Source organism: Onychomys torridus, chromosome 15 (genome assembly GCF_903995425.1).
Source record: "Onychomys torridus chromosome 15, mOncTor1.1, whole genome shotgun sequence".
NCBI classification, from domain to species: domain Eukaryota; kingdom Metazoa; phylum Chordata; class Mammalia; order Rodentia; family Cricetidae; genus Onychomys; species Onychomys torridus.
Genome location: NC_050457.1, coordinates 2405211 through 2421518, shown reverse-complemented (window position 1 = coordinate 2421518; position 16308 = coordinate 2405211). Strand labels below are relative to the sequence as shown.

The 16308-nt window shown below is 35.6% G+C and overlaps 1 protein-coding gene across 4 annotated transcripts in view; it reads right to left on the bottom strand.

The window, feature by feature from the left end:
• The window catches only part of Kiaa0825 (KIAA0825 ortholog), a 424652-nt gene that overhangs the window by 357137 nt on the left and 51207 nt on the right, over positions 1 to 16308 (bottom strand). For all 4 annotated transcript variants that reach the window (XM_036206770.1, XM_036206767.1, XM_036206766.1 and 1 more), the window contains exons 3-4: positions 10175 to 10343; positions 6613 to 7279 (exon numbers count right to left, since the gene is read on the bottom strand). In XM_036206770.1, the coding sequence (XP_036062663.1) occupies positions 6613 to 7279; positions 10175 to 10343 (836 nt within the window). The remainder of the gene's footprint in view (positions 1 to 6612; positions 7280 to 10174; positions 10344 to 16308) is intronic.

Genomic DNA, 16308 nt, shown 5'->3' with positions numbered 1-16308 from the left:
TGTAATCCCAGCACTTGGGAGGCAGAGGCAGGTGGATCTCTGTGAGTTCGAGGCCAACCTGGTCTACAAAGTGAGTTCCAGGACAGCCTCCAAAGCTACAGAGAAACCCTGTCTCGAAAAACCAAAAAAAAAAAAAAAAAAAAAGAGAGAGAGAGAGAGAGAGAGAGAGACAGACAAACAAACAAACAAAACCCTGAAGAATTACAATAGCTGATGACTTCAAACATAAAAAAAACCCTACTTTAAATCCCATGAAGATCTCAGTAGTCCCTCGGTGAACACCTGCTGTGGAGAGAGAGGCAGTATAGGGAAATGAGGTTGAGGGCTGAATGCCCACAAAGAGGAAGACAATTCTCTTTTGTTCTGCTGATGGTATGGCCAGATGGGAATATTCCAGAAAGCTGAAGAAGGTACTGAATATGCCATGTAAATACAGACATGGTAGGAACAAACTCATCAATTTTACTTTCTTTTCATGCTGAAAGATGACTTAATGTCAATTAGGAAGCTTCAACATGAACAACTACTGTATTATATGAGTTTATGAAACTCTTAACCACATCCTTGGAATGAGACCACTGCAGTCTAATACTCTCTAAATGAGCTACTTCAGGTACCAAAGGTCACGATTTTGTGCTTTACAGGCCTTGTCTCGGGAATCACTGTTTTATTCATAGAGGAATTCATACAGTTTGGAGTTACTTTTCGTGAAAAAGTACTGTCCTTGCCTTCTAGCTGTAGCCTTGCAGAAAACAGCTGGCTCTTCTGTGGGCAAAACACATGTCATTATTAATCCCTGCCTTGTTTGATTTAAATAATGCCAGAGAAAAGACATATGTACTTAGGCATACTGAATCCTTATACAGATTTAGGCATACTGAATCCTTTCTAATCAACAATACAGAGTAGTAATTGTATGTCTATTTCTTGTATGTGGTCCTAATTTTCAATTACTTGTTTAAAAATCCTCCTACTAAAAAACCCTGAAGAGTAAACATGAAACAAACACGGTTATGAGACATAAGAAAAGACAAAAAAATAAATGACTAAGAATATTTTAAGATGTAAGCTGGATGGAGAAAACACCATATTTTATTTTGCTTATTGTGCACACTCTTCTTCCCATTCTCCCTCCTATACCAAATACCAGGGCATGAAAATGGCAATTTGCATGTTGTGAATCCTAGGCTTTGCTTAAGGGAAGACAGCTCTCCCAGAGAGAGATATTACAGGAGTCTTTTGCATCTTTTAGGTGACACACAAAGCTATATACTTACCATACACACACACACACACACACACACACACACACACACACACACACACACACATAATATATCACTGTCCATAGAGAGAAAAAATTTGGTTATTCTTGGTGTCAAAGTGTAGGCGTATACTCTCGTAGAATCAGAAGAAGTTTAGAACTTCAAAGAATCCTTAGATATTATCTAATGCAAGTCTTTCAAAGATTCCAAATTGAAATGACTTATGGAAGGTTTATAAAGCAAGGGGTTGCATCAGGCAGTCAAAGCCAGAAAAGATGACTTATAATCAAAACTGTACTTTTCACTTTCTGAATACAAAGCAATTGTAGACAAGGTATATATATATATATATAACAGTGTTTCCCCTAAAATAGCAGCTATGATATAAAAAGCTGGGGGACAAGTGCTCAATAACAATATAATTTATTAGCACTCTCAACAGTAGTGCAACAACCAAATACAAATAAAAACCCTGAAAGGCTATCACTCTTTTAAAAACTGACGACTTAATAAGCATTGCTCGCTGTAATTTTTACCTCATTACCATTTTGTGTTATGTAAAGTTGTACCTTCTAGTTGTGCAAAATTAGGAACTGGTGAGGGTGATTGGCTGTGGAGACCTTCGCTCCTTCCTAAAGAGCACAGGAGCCCCAGGCTCCTCTAGGGCGGTACTAAGTGTTCTTCCAGCCTGGAGTGTATGTGCTAACATAGATAAACTTCACTCTTTCCTACTCACAGCTATGGGAGGCATTGGATGGCTTAGGATGCAGAGTGCCTTTTTATGGGCTTATTTTTCAAATGTTTCCTGTCTAAAAGTGTGTCATCACTTTGCCCTCAAGAAGGGCTTTCTTAACGGATGGTGGTGGCTCACACCTTTAATCCAGCACTCGGGAGGCAGAGCCAGGCGGATCTCTGTGAGTTCGAGGCCAGCCTAGTCTACAGAGCAAGCTCCAGACAAGCACCAAAGCTACACAGAGAAACCTTGTCTCAAAAAACAAACAAACAAAATAAAGAGACTTCTTCACCCTGAAGACCCATTTTGTTTGCCTCTTAGCTTTGTGGAACTGTGAACAGAACCTAGGGCTTTGTTCCTGGTAGACAAACACTCTGCCACTCAGTTTTATTTATTTATTATAGATAGGGTTAACTTTTCCAGACTGGCTCTGCAACACAGATACAGATCTGCACTGCTGATTTTAGACAGAGTCTTCCTATGTAATGTACCTCAGACTGGCCTCAGACTCCTGGGTCTCAGAATTACAGTCATAGGCCACTAACCTGGCTTTCTGGGGTGGGGCTGGAGGTAGGGTTTATTCTCAAGGTTGCTCCTCACCTTCAGTTATACTCAATAGCTGGGGACAGTGGTTTGCAATCAGCCTTCAGGACTCTTAGATCTCCCTCTTTCCAGCTGTAGCTCTGAAACTTGACAAATACCCAAGAGCATAGAAGACTCTGGAGTCTGTCTTTTTCAAGCTAACAAGGACCTTAAGAATAACTCAAGTAAAAGATAAAGGGAGTTATGAGACTTATTCTAGACTTCTAATCTCTTAATTGCATATTTCATCATTATAATATATATAGCACTAATTTAACTGAAATTTGCTAATCAAAAATAACTCTCTTCCTCAAATATTTAGAATACCACTTTTAAATACAAAGGGAATAATATATTTTTAAAATTAAAATTAGTTTCCTTAGTAATTCCAAACTTAGATATAAAAATGATACTCCTGAGATAGGGCTCAAATATGAAGACATGTAAATATGATCTGCAAAGAACAGATCTAGTTATAATCTAAATGCTAACTGCAAATCTCAAGCTTCCTGAAACCAATTATTAAGGTCTTCAGGCCTTTCAAGTGAAAACAGAAAATATTATACATAACATTTAAGAAATTATACTTTCCTCACAATATCAGAAGAGGAACTATAAATGTACAAATAACAAGCTTATTAAAAATGTCATGAATCTTTAATGAGTCTGAAAGCTCAGGCAAGGTGCGTGCCTCCGTGACAGAGCAACCGCCCGCATGCACAAGGCCCTGGGTTAACTCCCCAGTGCTGCCAAAAAGCAGATCACCAGAGCACAGAAGAGCAAGGTACACTGCACAGCTGGTTTGGGGGCTCACATCTGTACTAGAGAGGCTGAGTCAGGTAAACTGTGGACACACAGGAAGTTTGGGTCCTGTCTGGACTACAGAGTGCTACTATTCAATAATGTGATAATAATAACAAAAGGAAAAGACTATCTGCAAAACAATAGTTTTCTAGAAAAGATCACTAACTTTAAAAGATTCTAAAACCTTTATATTAACATCATTTTCTTCAAATAACAGATGCTCCAAGGAAACGTCCAAATCTGTGTGAACATAAAAGCAAAATTTTACCAAACAACACCAAGACGATGAATTTAACTCTAGGGATAAGCTTATATATAAGTAAAAATAATGCCTATCTTGCACCTTATCACAAGAAAATGACAGAGATTGTTTTATGTGTATACATACATACATACAAACACACATATACACATACATACATATACATGTGCATTAGTGCATATGGGTGTTGTATATACATATATGCATGTATGTGCATGTGTGTGTACATGTGAGTTGTGTGTAAAACCAAGGAAGCTCCTTTCTGTGACTTAGTAGTTGTGCAGCTGTGAGAATATTACCTCTTCTGGTCTTAGTTTCCCCATATAAAATATGAAGAACTGCTCAAAAGATTAAATGAACTCACATGGAATAAAATCTTATACACTGTGACCAATAGTAACAGTTTTTAAATGATCAAGTAGTAGAGATGAATCACAGACTACTGTGGAAAGAACGTCCAATCTCTACCTAAAATCAGAGACAATTAAAAACACAGTAGGTCCAAACTGTCTTAGCTCCTACAGGACTTGGAGGTATTTGTGCAGACAAGACTACAGCACACACACACAAATCTCAAGATATATGAATAGACTGCAGAAGGGGACCACAACAAGATAATTTCAGACTGGAGCTGTGTCCTTTTCGAATGGGAAATACAGTCCAGTGTGGAGAAAAGCAAGACAGTGACTGGACTGACGGCGGGTCAGAGACATGTTTTGTAATGGTTTGAGTGTAGTTACAGAGTAAGAGATCTGGTGTCAGACACACATTGATGTGAATCCCAAAGTCACTTATGACCATGTGGTTATTACTTAAAATCTCTATTCAGTTTTATTTCCATTGTTTAATGGAGATATAATGACAACCACCTTGTCAGGAAGTCAGAACTAAGTAAGATAATACAAGTCCCTATTTGAACCAATAAATTTTTATGTAAGAATTACTCTTTCTATAGTCTTGGCGAAAATAGTGAAGACTCAGTGACCATATATTAAGGATAATACTTTTCCATTCAGGCAATCCATATTTTATCACAAAAGGAATGTAAATTATTGATTCTTCTTGAAGTTGTAATTTATTAATAAAACAAACTTTGTCATTGGGTCAAAACAATTGTGTTCTTGGAAGAAACAAAACCATTTTTTGTTTTTGGTCTGCTGAGCTTCTCACACGGCAGTAATGACTCATTTGGTTCTCTCACTAACCTAGTGTCTGCCTCAGAATCTTAAACATGGTTGCTACTACATGAACTAGTTAAAGGCAGTCAATAAAGCTGAACTAACTTATTTTCAGGTGGGTCACTTGACCAAGAAGGTTTGAAATTTCAATTATTGATGACAAAACATTTAATTCTATACTTTGAGACACAGTCCAATAGTGTGGTGGTTGAACACACACACACACACACACACACACACACACACACACACACATCTGTATATGAATCCTCAGTGTGAATATGAATCTTGACTGGATACAAATAATCCAGAGTGAGTTAATGTAAGTTTATTTTTGTATGTAAAATTGGAATAAGAGAGACTGGCTATCCTCAGCACAGCGCCTAACTTATGGAAAGCACCCATTTAAACACAGTTACTATGAGAGCTCAGGTAACAGTGTTTGAGAAGGATCAACACATTTAGGTTTGTGGGAATATTTCCAACCCCAGTGTTAAGTGGGCTTACGTACTTTGCCTCTATAGAAACCTAAGACTCATTAGCAAATTATATGTATTTTCAACTGGATGATCTTATCTTCTATTATAAACTGTATTTAGCCCAGAGAAAACCTTTGTATACAAAACACTTTATAAGTAGACAGGATTTTAAAAAAATATATACAATATTTTTAGAAAGCAAGCATAGGCATGAAACGCATTACAAAATTATGTGTTCACAATTAAGATGAAAGTGTATTTGCTTGGTGCAGACTCACAGTGTTGTTAAATTAGATGACCATAATGTCACTGTCATCCCACTAAGTGACTGACTCATCTGTTAAACAATGTGAGTTAGCATCCAAAGAAAAGACTGGAATTTCGGAAGGATATTAATTTACTTGAAAATACATCAGTCACATTAATTTGGTCTTCTATTATTTTATTAACAAAGGTAAGTAAAATATATAGTGATATAGAAAATATCAACTGATACATAACTAATTCAGCAATGAATAATTTTCAAATACTTAAATGATATAGCTCAGGAATTCATTTACAAATTGAAATTCCTTAGTGATTCATGAGTGATAATAAAACCATCATATTTTTATTTTGATTTTTTCCCATTGGTGGAAAATGAAAACCATAACAAGAAAGTTTATTATAGTGTTATTTTTCTTTATTCTTTAATATTTGAATAAAATTAGGAATTTTAAGTAATATTTATTGTATATGTTATTATATAAAATAGAGATATTTAAATGATTTATAAAGTGCTATATCTTCTAAGCAATGAAAAAATATTTTATGACTAATATTTATAATTTATGTTTACTAGAATTGCCTGACTAAAATGTAATTTTTTAACTTCTAATTTTAGTTAATGTAAATTTAAACCAACTTTCAACAACTCCTCTTAAGTAATACTGTTTTGGTTTTGGAAGATATAATACAGTAAAGTTCATGCTCTTCTGTTGAACATATATTTATATTTGCATGCACAGACATGAGTTTCTTTTAGCTAATACTTTATCATTTATTTTATGCATTCTGGAAAAATAAGACTTCATTTTTATATGACTTCCAATTTTAGTGTCACTAATGATTTAACAAGAGATAAAACATTTCCCTGACTACACTACAGAAACAGGACGCACAAGCTCAAAGCTCATTTCTGCTTATTTATTTCCTGGTTGATTTTGAAACCTGCAATGGGATTTACCCATATACCGACAACAGAAAAGCCAGAAAATTAAAGATGTAAAAGGCTGAAGTGAAATCAAACAGAAATGTAGATGTCACTAACCCAAAGCATGCACTGTTCCTCTGTGCTTGCTGGCGCTCTTGCTTGCTTTAACTACAGGAACAGCATTTTCTTTGAACTGCATCTCACAAAAATTTTCAAGAATTTTTGCCATTTCTTCTGTAACTGTATCCAGGTAAGTTTCTTTAATGAATTGCACCACTGAGGATGGAGCTAAAATTTCACACAGTATGTTAAAATCTTCTTTTATCATTGAATATAATGTGAGCATTGTACTTTGGTATCCATGCGCAATTACTTCTAAATCTGAATCTCCATTGCAGGAAGGCAAGGAGTTTTGCAGAAATTTAGTCAGCAGTCTCTTCTGTATGCTTTGGTACTTGACAAGGACTTCTGATTCTGGGTAGAGCAGAAGGAGCTGCTGCATACATTGACTTTTCAGTTTAATTCTTGGCTGTGAGTTGTTTATCTCATTATGGCCTTCTAACCTGTTCACTAGGAAGCGTCGAAGATGTAATCTTACATCATCCCAAATAAACTTTACATCCACAGAGGAATAATCTTCAACAGAATGCAGACATGTCCTGGAGAGGAAACAGAAGGTCCCTCCTAGGGGCGACAGGAATGAGATGCTTCTCTGACAGGAGAGGTCCCAGAGTAAATCCAGGATCATTTCTTCTTGATTTTCTTCATTATTCAATAAATCTTGCTGATAAAAGTAAATCACAACATTAGACATGTAATTAAATCTAAGAAAAACAAAAATTATTTCTAAATACATAATTTCATAAAATGACTAAAATTTAGAATGACTGTGCTATATTCCTCAACATATTTTTGTATTGCACTGGGGATTTAATCAATGCTGGCAGTATAGAATGTGTTAACATCTACAGACTGAATTTTGCAAAGTCCAGCTGATTGGCTGTCTGTTCAGTTATTCATCTGTGCATGCACCTTTGAGCCCTCACTAGTCTCTGTAACCTGAGCTGTAGCAAAGCTGAAACTTATTTCTAGATACAGAGCTATTAGAGAAAACAATGATTTCCTAAGACAAAATAAAATCAAGATCATGCCCTAATTAATCCCTGGAAGGGAATTTTTATGCCTGAGTGAATATACTTACTATAAAACCTCAAACAAAATACAATCCATAAGATAATTCTAGAAAAGAAATCATTAAATACAGTCGGTACCTAGGGGTTACTAATAGCTGCCATCCTGAGAAATAAAATGTAATACATTGGAAGATTTCAACTTTCATTTAAATTCATTGCTGAGAACTATGTTAAGAAAGATTTTTACTTTAAAAATTAATCTGAGAATATTTCTGTTCTCTCCAAAGAAATAACTAACTCAAAATGGGATAAAGAAATCTTCAGAAAGGCTCCCCAAAAGATGTTAGGGAATTATTCCTTTAATCGTACTGTGTTGGTAGAAAACAATGGTGGGAGTAATTGGGAATAATAAAAGAACAAAAAAATTACTTTCTTCTTGGACTCTGAATTGCACACACATTCTCCATACATGATGACTTGCCTAATTATATCCATTTCAGCCAATACTGAAATTAGTTCATATTCTGTCAGTAGAAACAAGCTGATTAGAAAAGAAATGGAAGCAAGGCTCCAGTGGCATAAACATTAGTCTGGCTTTGAGATTTCTTATTGATAAAGATACCACAGGTATTACGTATAATTCAGAGTTAAACAACCACACAAATTCCTGGAATTGGCCCTCAGTCACTCTAAGTATTGCAATGCACATTTAATGTTCAATTTTAATAATTATAGCAAATATCTATATTTTATTATAGAAAAAGCATTTTTCATATATTCTCTGGTTTATTCACAAGGAAATCTCTGGGATGCTGATATTTGAAAACCCTAAAAGCCTAATTTCTGGATAAGGATATCTGATGTGACACACACTAAAATGACTTCTCAACCATCAAATGTGAGTTCTGGAATGAGGGACACCATTATGCACACACACAGCTTCATCCTCTCCACTTGGGGCGTTCTGCACATCTCCCACGCCTCGCACAGTTCTTTGCATCTTTCTAGAAAGGACATGCTGTCACCACGTCTTAGACCCAGCAGCACTAAGGTGTTATATAAGCCAGCTAATAGTCGTAAATATTTGATCAAACAAAAACCAATAGACTACAGAGGTTCAAAACATGTGTTTTGTATGATTATTAAAAATTTGAAAAAAGCATAACTGTCATATTAAGAACCAGTTTCGTAGCTAATTAATAACTTTTTGTAAAAATAGATATATAAAAATGCCATCAAGATCGACACAATTAGCATATAAAACTGAGTTATTTGAAGTTGAATCTGTTTTGATAACATGATTATTTCCTCAAAAATAATATGATCAATTATGTAAAAACAAAACAAAACATGAGTTTGAGGAGAACTACAGTGCCCTTTGTTTGCAGTGAATAGACAATGAGCTGTGTCTGACAGATTAAAAGATAACTGAAATCCTTTGTTTTTAATTAAATGAGAAAGCATTATTACATCAACATTGGTGAAATACAATACACATGGCTCCTAACAGAAGAAATTAAAGGAATAAATGCATCCATATTTATTCTTCAAGGCTCCACCTTCAAGAGATAATGGGTGAGAGGAATTTCTTAAAAGGTTAAGGCTTCAGAGGATGTAGTCTCCCTTTACCTTCCTTGTATTACTTCATGAGCATGAAAGAGACAACTGTGATAATAGCAACAGACAAAACTATTCCATCTGATTCTGTCATCCTAAACCACCTAAACCTCAAGATATTTTCCACATCTGCTTTGGTCAATGTTCTTGATGTTAGGACAAAAACAAACTAACAAACAAACAAAAGCAGTCCTTTTCTCTCTACTAAATTAAATTAAAACCATAGCTAAAGAAATTCTGCTTCCTAAAAATTGTGCTGTTTCTTTGAGAACCTGTTTTTGTAACCTAGCCACCCCTGTAGATGTGGGTATAATAATAACTATTCTCGTTGAAGATTAACAAAAAATTCCTCTCAAGTAGGTGGCCAGCAATAAAGAATGACCACCAATTAACAGCAGTCATACGTGCATTTCTGCTTCCACTGAAAGAAAACAAAACAAAACAAAACAAAACAAACTGGGTATTATTGTAAGTTCCAAAGGCAGGGAATGAGAAATAAGGCCACTTAATAGATACAACCAAGGGGCTAGTACTGTCTTTGGTTTTAAGCACAGAGAAAATTAGCTTTGGGAAAGAACACAAAATCTAATGATATGAACTTCTTTGGAGACAACTGAGGATGGTATCAGTGTGCTCTGCAGCATGTTAATGCTGCAGAGCACACGACAAGTCACCCAGAAAGGAGGACATTTAACTTCCATTTCCATATAATTTACTTTGGTGCTACAAGTAATTTGAAAAATATGTCATAGAAATTGATGGGGGAAGAATCAGAATCAACAACAATAACAAGAAGACAAAAACATACCCCCAAAACAAAGCCCTACATAAGACAGGATAATATACCAATACAATTGATATTGACATATTGTAATTCAACCAGCTGTATTCCCTGCTCCCCACCCTACCATAAAACAAGTGATTTTTACCATTATTTTGAAGAATTTTATCAAATCTCCATGGGAAATGGATGGTGACTTAGATGAATTATAGTTATAGTTAGTTAGCCATGTGAAGCAGTCCGCTGTTGTTTGTAGCTGCACATCTGGACAGAATTTGTTTACTTCAGACTGTATTTCTTCAATGCAATGCTCTATGCTACAAAGAAGAAAAATAATTATTTAGTAGGATGCAGGCAATACCACCTCACATTATCGATTCTTAAATGTTTACATGTTATGTGACTGTATATAATCTATACTTTATAGAATATCCACAAAATATTAAAATATCAAGAAATGGGTTATTCATTTTCATTCATAGTTGGAAACAGAGTTCAAATTTTTATATAAATACTGTAATTGGAGAAATATGAAATATCCAAATCCTTGGAGAGGAAAGAGAAGTTCCCTTGCATTAAAATATACATGAGGCACAGATATAATGCTTTAATGGCATTGTTGATAGCAAATAGAAGCAGAGAATACACCTGATGGCTGTGAAAATCAGAACCATACATTATATGCCAAAAGGCACAAACGATGGCATGTGGAAGACTTCAATCAACAGAAGAGTAAAAAGTCAAGAAACAACTACAGAAAGCTTGGAATTTGTCACACCATATGCAGAATATTAGTACAGCTAAATACTTCTGTTGATGTTCAGTTTATACCAAAACAAAAATATATAAAAACTGTACATAAAAAGGCTGGACGAAAAGAAAACAAGATATATGTGTGATGATTGGATGAAGTTTAAATTTTACTTTTTCTCTATTTCTAAATATTTATATAGCCAAAGATGAGCCCAATTTACAAAAAAGTTTTCAAAAAATACAATTAAGTTCATGATATGTATCTGTTTTAAAATTTGTATTCATAAATGTAATGCTATATTAATATCTATATATAATTTTTTAATCTATGCTTATAAATCTTCTATGGGGCAAACTGGTGACCCAAAAGATCATGGCATGTCTAAAGTAACAAGAACAAGAATGTTTATAGAAACAGATAACTTTGACATAGAATTTACCTAAATCTGACAGTTATGCAATTTTCTCTTAACACTATCAAGGAAGATTTGTTAGTAAAAGATAAAGTTACTGCTTTGAAAGTGATAATTAATAAATAACTAATAATTAGAAAGTAATAATTAATTGTTATTAATTACAGGTTTCACAGGGTAGGACCATATGGAGTTTAGAGGCCAAGTTCTGTTTATTAAAACTGATGTTCACGTCCCTGAAATTTATTAGGTGTGGGTTGCCAGAGGGAAGCTTTCCAGGAGACTTCTGAACATGAGTGATTTTAAATGATGTTACCTTGCAAAAAACAAATTCTGAAAATCAAAGAGCCTTTTCATGAAAACAAAGAACTTTTAACAATACCTCCTCTGGCCACAGCTGCTGACTTTCCTGATGGGATGTTCTTACTCAGAAATGCCAGTTCTGGGTCAGACAAGAGACTGACATGCATTTTCTTACTTATTTCAGTATTTCTGTGGACTGAGAAACACGATGCCCTAAGCATACATCTCAACTCTAGATACCCTTTATCAAAAGTCTGTAGTATAGCATCCTCACATACTTCGTTCAGTGAAACCTAACAGAGTGAGCCACGTGAACGGGACGGGTTCAGCACCCACTCTCAGTTCCAGCCAGTGCTAGCCCTCTCAAGCTGATCTCCAACATCTGAATCTCAGCACAGGTCAGTAACTGTGCTTCCAAGAGTGCACAGCCTCCAGAGTGCTGGATATGTCACTAATTTGTCCAAACGCTGATAAAGGGATTAAGCAGTTGCATTGCAGGGGCCTCCCCAGGACTAGGAATCAAAGCAGCTGCACACCCTTTCCCTGGATTTTTTTTCCCACTGGCCTATAAAATATCTTGTCAATCTGTCATTCACAGACCATGCAGGCATCTTGTTTTAAAAACTCAATTATCTGATTTCATGTCAAATTATTATATAAAAGGATACTTTCAAGATTTCAGTTCCCAACTAAGTATGTAATCTTACCTAACAAATCATCTTCTTTAACTGAGGTCAAAAGTAAACAAAAAGTTAACTCTGTACATTTTAAAGGTAGTATTTTCCAAGATTGTATTTCAAATATTTTTATGTATGTGTAATAATCCTGTCAATAGATCTTAGTCTAAGTTTTCTTAGATAGCATGTGTTGTTATTTGAATTAAATATTTCCTAACTGTAAATTACTTCAAATTTCCTTTAGTAACAAGGTCAGTTATTAAAATATTACCAATATAATACAATGAACAGTAATATAATAAGCACATTTAATGTTAGGACTCAACTATTACTACAAAATTTAAAGAGTCTAACCAATATTAGACTTGCCTTTCTAAATAGCCCAAATACTCAAATTGACAACATGCATTGGTTTATTGAGAGATTTTTAAAGCATCTGTCTAGGTATTTTTGTATATTAATGTTACTGGAAAAAGAAAAATTTTTTAATCATCATCCCAACAACAGGATTATTAAGTGAGGAATAGAATCATGAATTTAAGGTAGAATTACACTTTCTAACATGGAACTATGTAACAAACCTAATCCTGATGAGAAGATAAATATAAAGGACACAGTACGGCACTGTTCATGTAATCATTTGAAAGAATAATTTCATACAATGCCACATCATGCCGAGGGCTGCAAACACAGGGGTGAACATGTGAGGAAATGAACTAGAATGGTCCCCCACTGCTCTCTGGCAGAGAAAGGATGGGGGGAGATAAAGCTGGGGAGAGGTACATAGAAAGCTTTGGCTGGGCTGATACCATCTTATTTTTCAAACTGGATAGATAATGCATAAGTATATACTTCTACAGTTGTACACCAGGCCTCTTCATGTTTCAACATTTTTAAACAATTTATTTATTATTATGGTGTGTGTGTGTGTGTGTGTGTGTGTGCAAGTACGCCACAGTACACACGTGGAGGTCAAAAGACAATCTGTGAGAATCAGTTTTCTCCTTCCACTGAGGACTCTGTAGATAGACCTGTAAGCATCACACGAAAGAAGAGCCTTTACCTGCTGCACCATTTCACCAACCCCCTTTTCAACAGTTCTTAATAAATTTGTATCCTGTACTTTAATTCCAATGATTTAATTATCCATATTAATAATGTGTACAAATGGCTGTTCATAAATAAATTTATGACCAATTTTAATGATTTGACATCAAAAGGCTTTTCAAGTTTTTTTTTTTAATTAATGTGTTGTGTGTAGGTCTACGTGAGTTTTTGTGTACCACATACATACAAAGAGTGCGCAGAAGCTAAAAGAGGGCATCAGATCTCTTGGAACTAGTTACAGGTTGTAGTGGGTCGCATAAGTGGGTGCTAGGAACCAAAAACAGGTTCTCTTCGAGAACACTACATGCTTCTAATTGTTGAGTCACCTCTCCTAGCCTCTTGAGTATGATTTCACTCCTAGATTTCTTTACTATAAAAGAGGTTTAATTATCAGAAGTATTGTATCTGGTAGACACGATAGGGGCTGAAATACATACTAGAGATACATACAGTATGATACCATCTCATCCCTAAAGGAATTCTGTCTAGCTAGACAGAAAGACCTGTTAGTAAATAAGCAGAATACAGTAAGACTTGATTTAAGAGGTGTGTTACAATGTGCTAAGGAAATACACACTAAGTGTGCCTATAAGAAGTACTGAAATGGCTTGTCCTGGTAGAAGACATCATATGAAAGGATATTGAACTATAACAAAAAGAAATTACAACTCATTTTTACTCTTATTACCTAAGCTTAAGCTCTTGTAAAGACTTCTGCATGATTTAAAATCCAATCTTTTCAATCAAGTTATAAAATAGTTAAAAGAAAAGGAAAGTAAAACTTACAAAAAAGGCATAAGGTTAAAATACATGCATGTATGTTTTCAATGACTGTTAGAATATTTTTTAAAGATTTATTAGTTCTTTGAGATTTTCATACAACATATTTTAATCATATATACTCCTCTCCGCACTTCTGCCAGCATCCATCCCCCCTTCTCTACCCACCAACTTTGTGTTCTCTATTTTTTTAAATACCTAAAGAACATTTTGTGCTGTTCATATACTTCACTGTAGTGTGGTCAATCAACCATGACCCACATCCTTAAAGAAAACTGACTCTCCCTCTCTTAGCAGCCATCAATTGCCAATAGCTCCTAAGCAAGAGGTGAAACTTTGTCCCCTACCCTCCACCAAATGCTCCATGCTGAGACTTTTGTCTGACTTGTGGAGGCTGTCATAATCACTACAAGCTTATGTGTGCAACAGGCCTTCAGTGTCCAGAGAACCTTGTTTCCTGTGTTATTCACCATTGAGTCACAGGACACAAAGAATAAACCCACATGGAAGCTACAGCTTTACTGGGCAAAGGGCTGGAAGATGCTATGCACATTACCAAGGATAACAGTAATCATCAGTCTTACCCGTTATTAACCTGGCAAGGGACAACAACTAGCCTGGCAAGACACGACCACATGTACAACAGTAGCATGGCTGTAGAGTAGCCAACAGCCTGCGGAGTAGATTCAGGACCAACTCCACAAGATGATATTCACAGCTTTCACTGTGACTGGGCTAAGAACTCATGGGTCATAGGCACTAAGGGAGACCCTACTACTCCAGGTCTGCTGAGTAGCCTTAAACTGACTCCTAATGACTCATTGTTATACCCATAATTTAGTGTATCTCTCAAAACTCATCAAAGAAGCACATTGTTATAGGCAATGCCAATTAACATGGATTGTTAGAATATTTTTGAAATTTTTATTTCATAAATTCCAGCAGAAGGTAAACTAAAAAATGTATTATTTTTATTGTGTATTTTTAATACTTTTTAAATTAAAATAGAATTGCATCACTTTCCTCCTTCCTTTTCCTCCCTCCAGACCCTCCCATGACTCTCCCTCTCAAATTGATAGCCTCTTTTCTTTATTATTATTTATATACACACACATATATATATATATATGACTCCCAATGACTCAGGGAGGAGAATTAGCATCCCCCGGGCATAAGCCCCCTTACTGATTATGAAAGGAATCAAATCATTTATGTCAAATTATGTTCTATTAAATAGATGTTTTATTAATTTCAGAAACTTATTTCTACACTTCTAGGGGTAAAAATCAGCCTTGGTACCAAATTTCTTGCAAGGTGTTTCTACAGGCCAGTGATGTGGGATAGCATCTGACTGTGGTTGTTACCTTCTACTATGCTGGAGGTAGGATGAGAGGATGAGAGGAAGCCAGTCAGTGCCTGCAAACTGCTCCTCCGGAGCAAGCATGTCTATCTGCTGCTTCCATCACCCATAGACATCAGACTGCCTTCTTCGGGCTTTCACAACCCACCAGAAACTCTCCATACAGCTGCCAAGTCTTAGCCTAGACTGGCTTCCCAAGTTCAGAGGTCTCTCAGTCTGAGGAGCTGTCAGGTTCTCTAGCTCTCCAGCATGCAGAGTGTCTTTGGTCAACTAGTCAGTCGCTACTCCTGAAAGTCAGCCTTTAAAAAGAAATCTATTTTTATAATTTTTGCTAAGTTTAGTCCTTATCCAGTGAAGCAGGTATAGTTCTGTAAGATACTTTGTGTCCTAACAAGTAAAACTAGCCACTAGTTAACCATAGAGGCCAGGCAGTGGTGGCTCACACCTTTGATTCTAGCACTTGGGAGGATCATGCCTTTGATCTCAGCACTAGGGAGGTGGAGACACGAATATGAGGCAGGTGGAAACAGGAGGCCCTATTTGGTCTGAGATTTTGTAGAGGTAAGAAGTTTCTGGTGGCTGCTGCTCTGCATTTCTGATCTTTCAGCTTTCACCCTAATATCTGACTCCAGGTTTTTATTGTTAAGACTAATTAGGATCACGTTTCAGTATAGTGGTCAGATTTTAGGAGACCTTAGTCCATTTCTAAGACTTATTAGACTCTCTTCTCCTACTCTCTGCATGATTACAGTAAGTAAAGCTTGAAAATATACTGGAAAATAAAAGCAAATTTTAAAATTGTCAAAACATCTGAAATTTTCAAGTTATTGGAATGAATTCCTTAGCAATCATCTAATGGAGCTAAAGACAAATGTATAAGGGGAGCTGA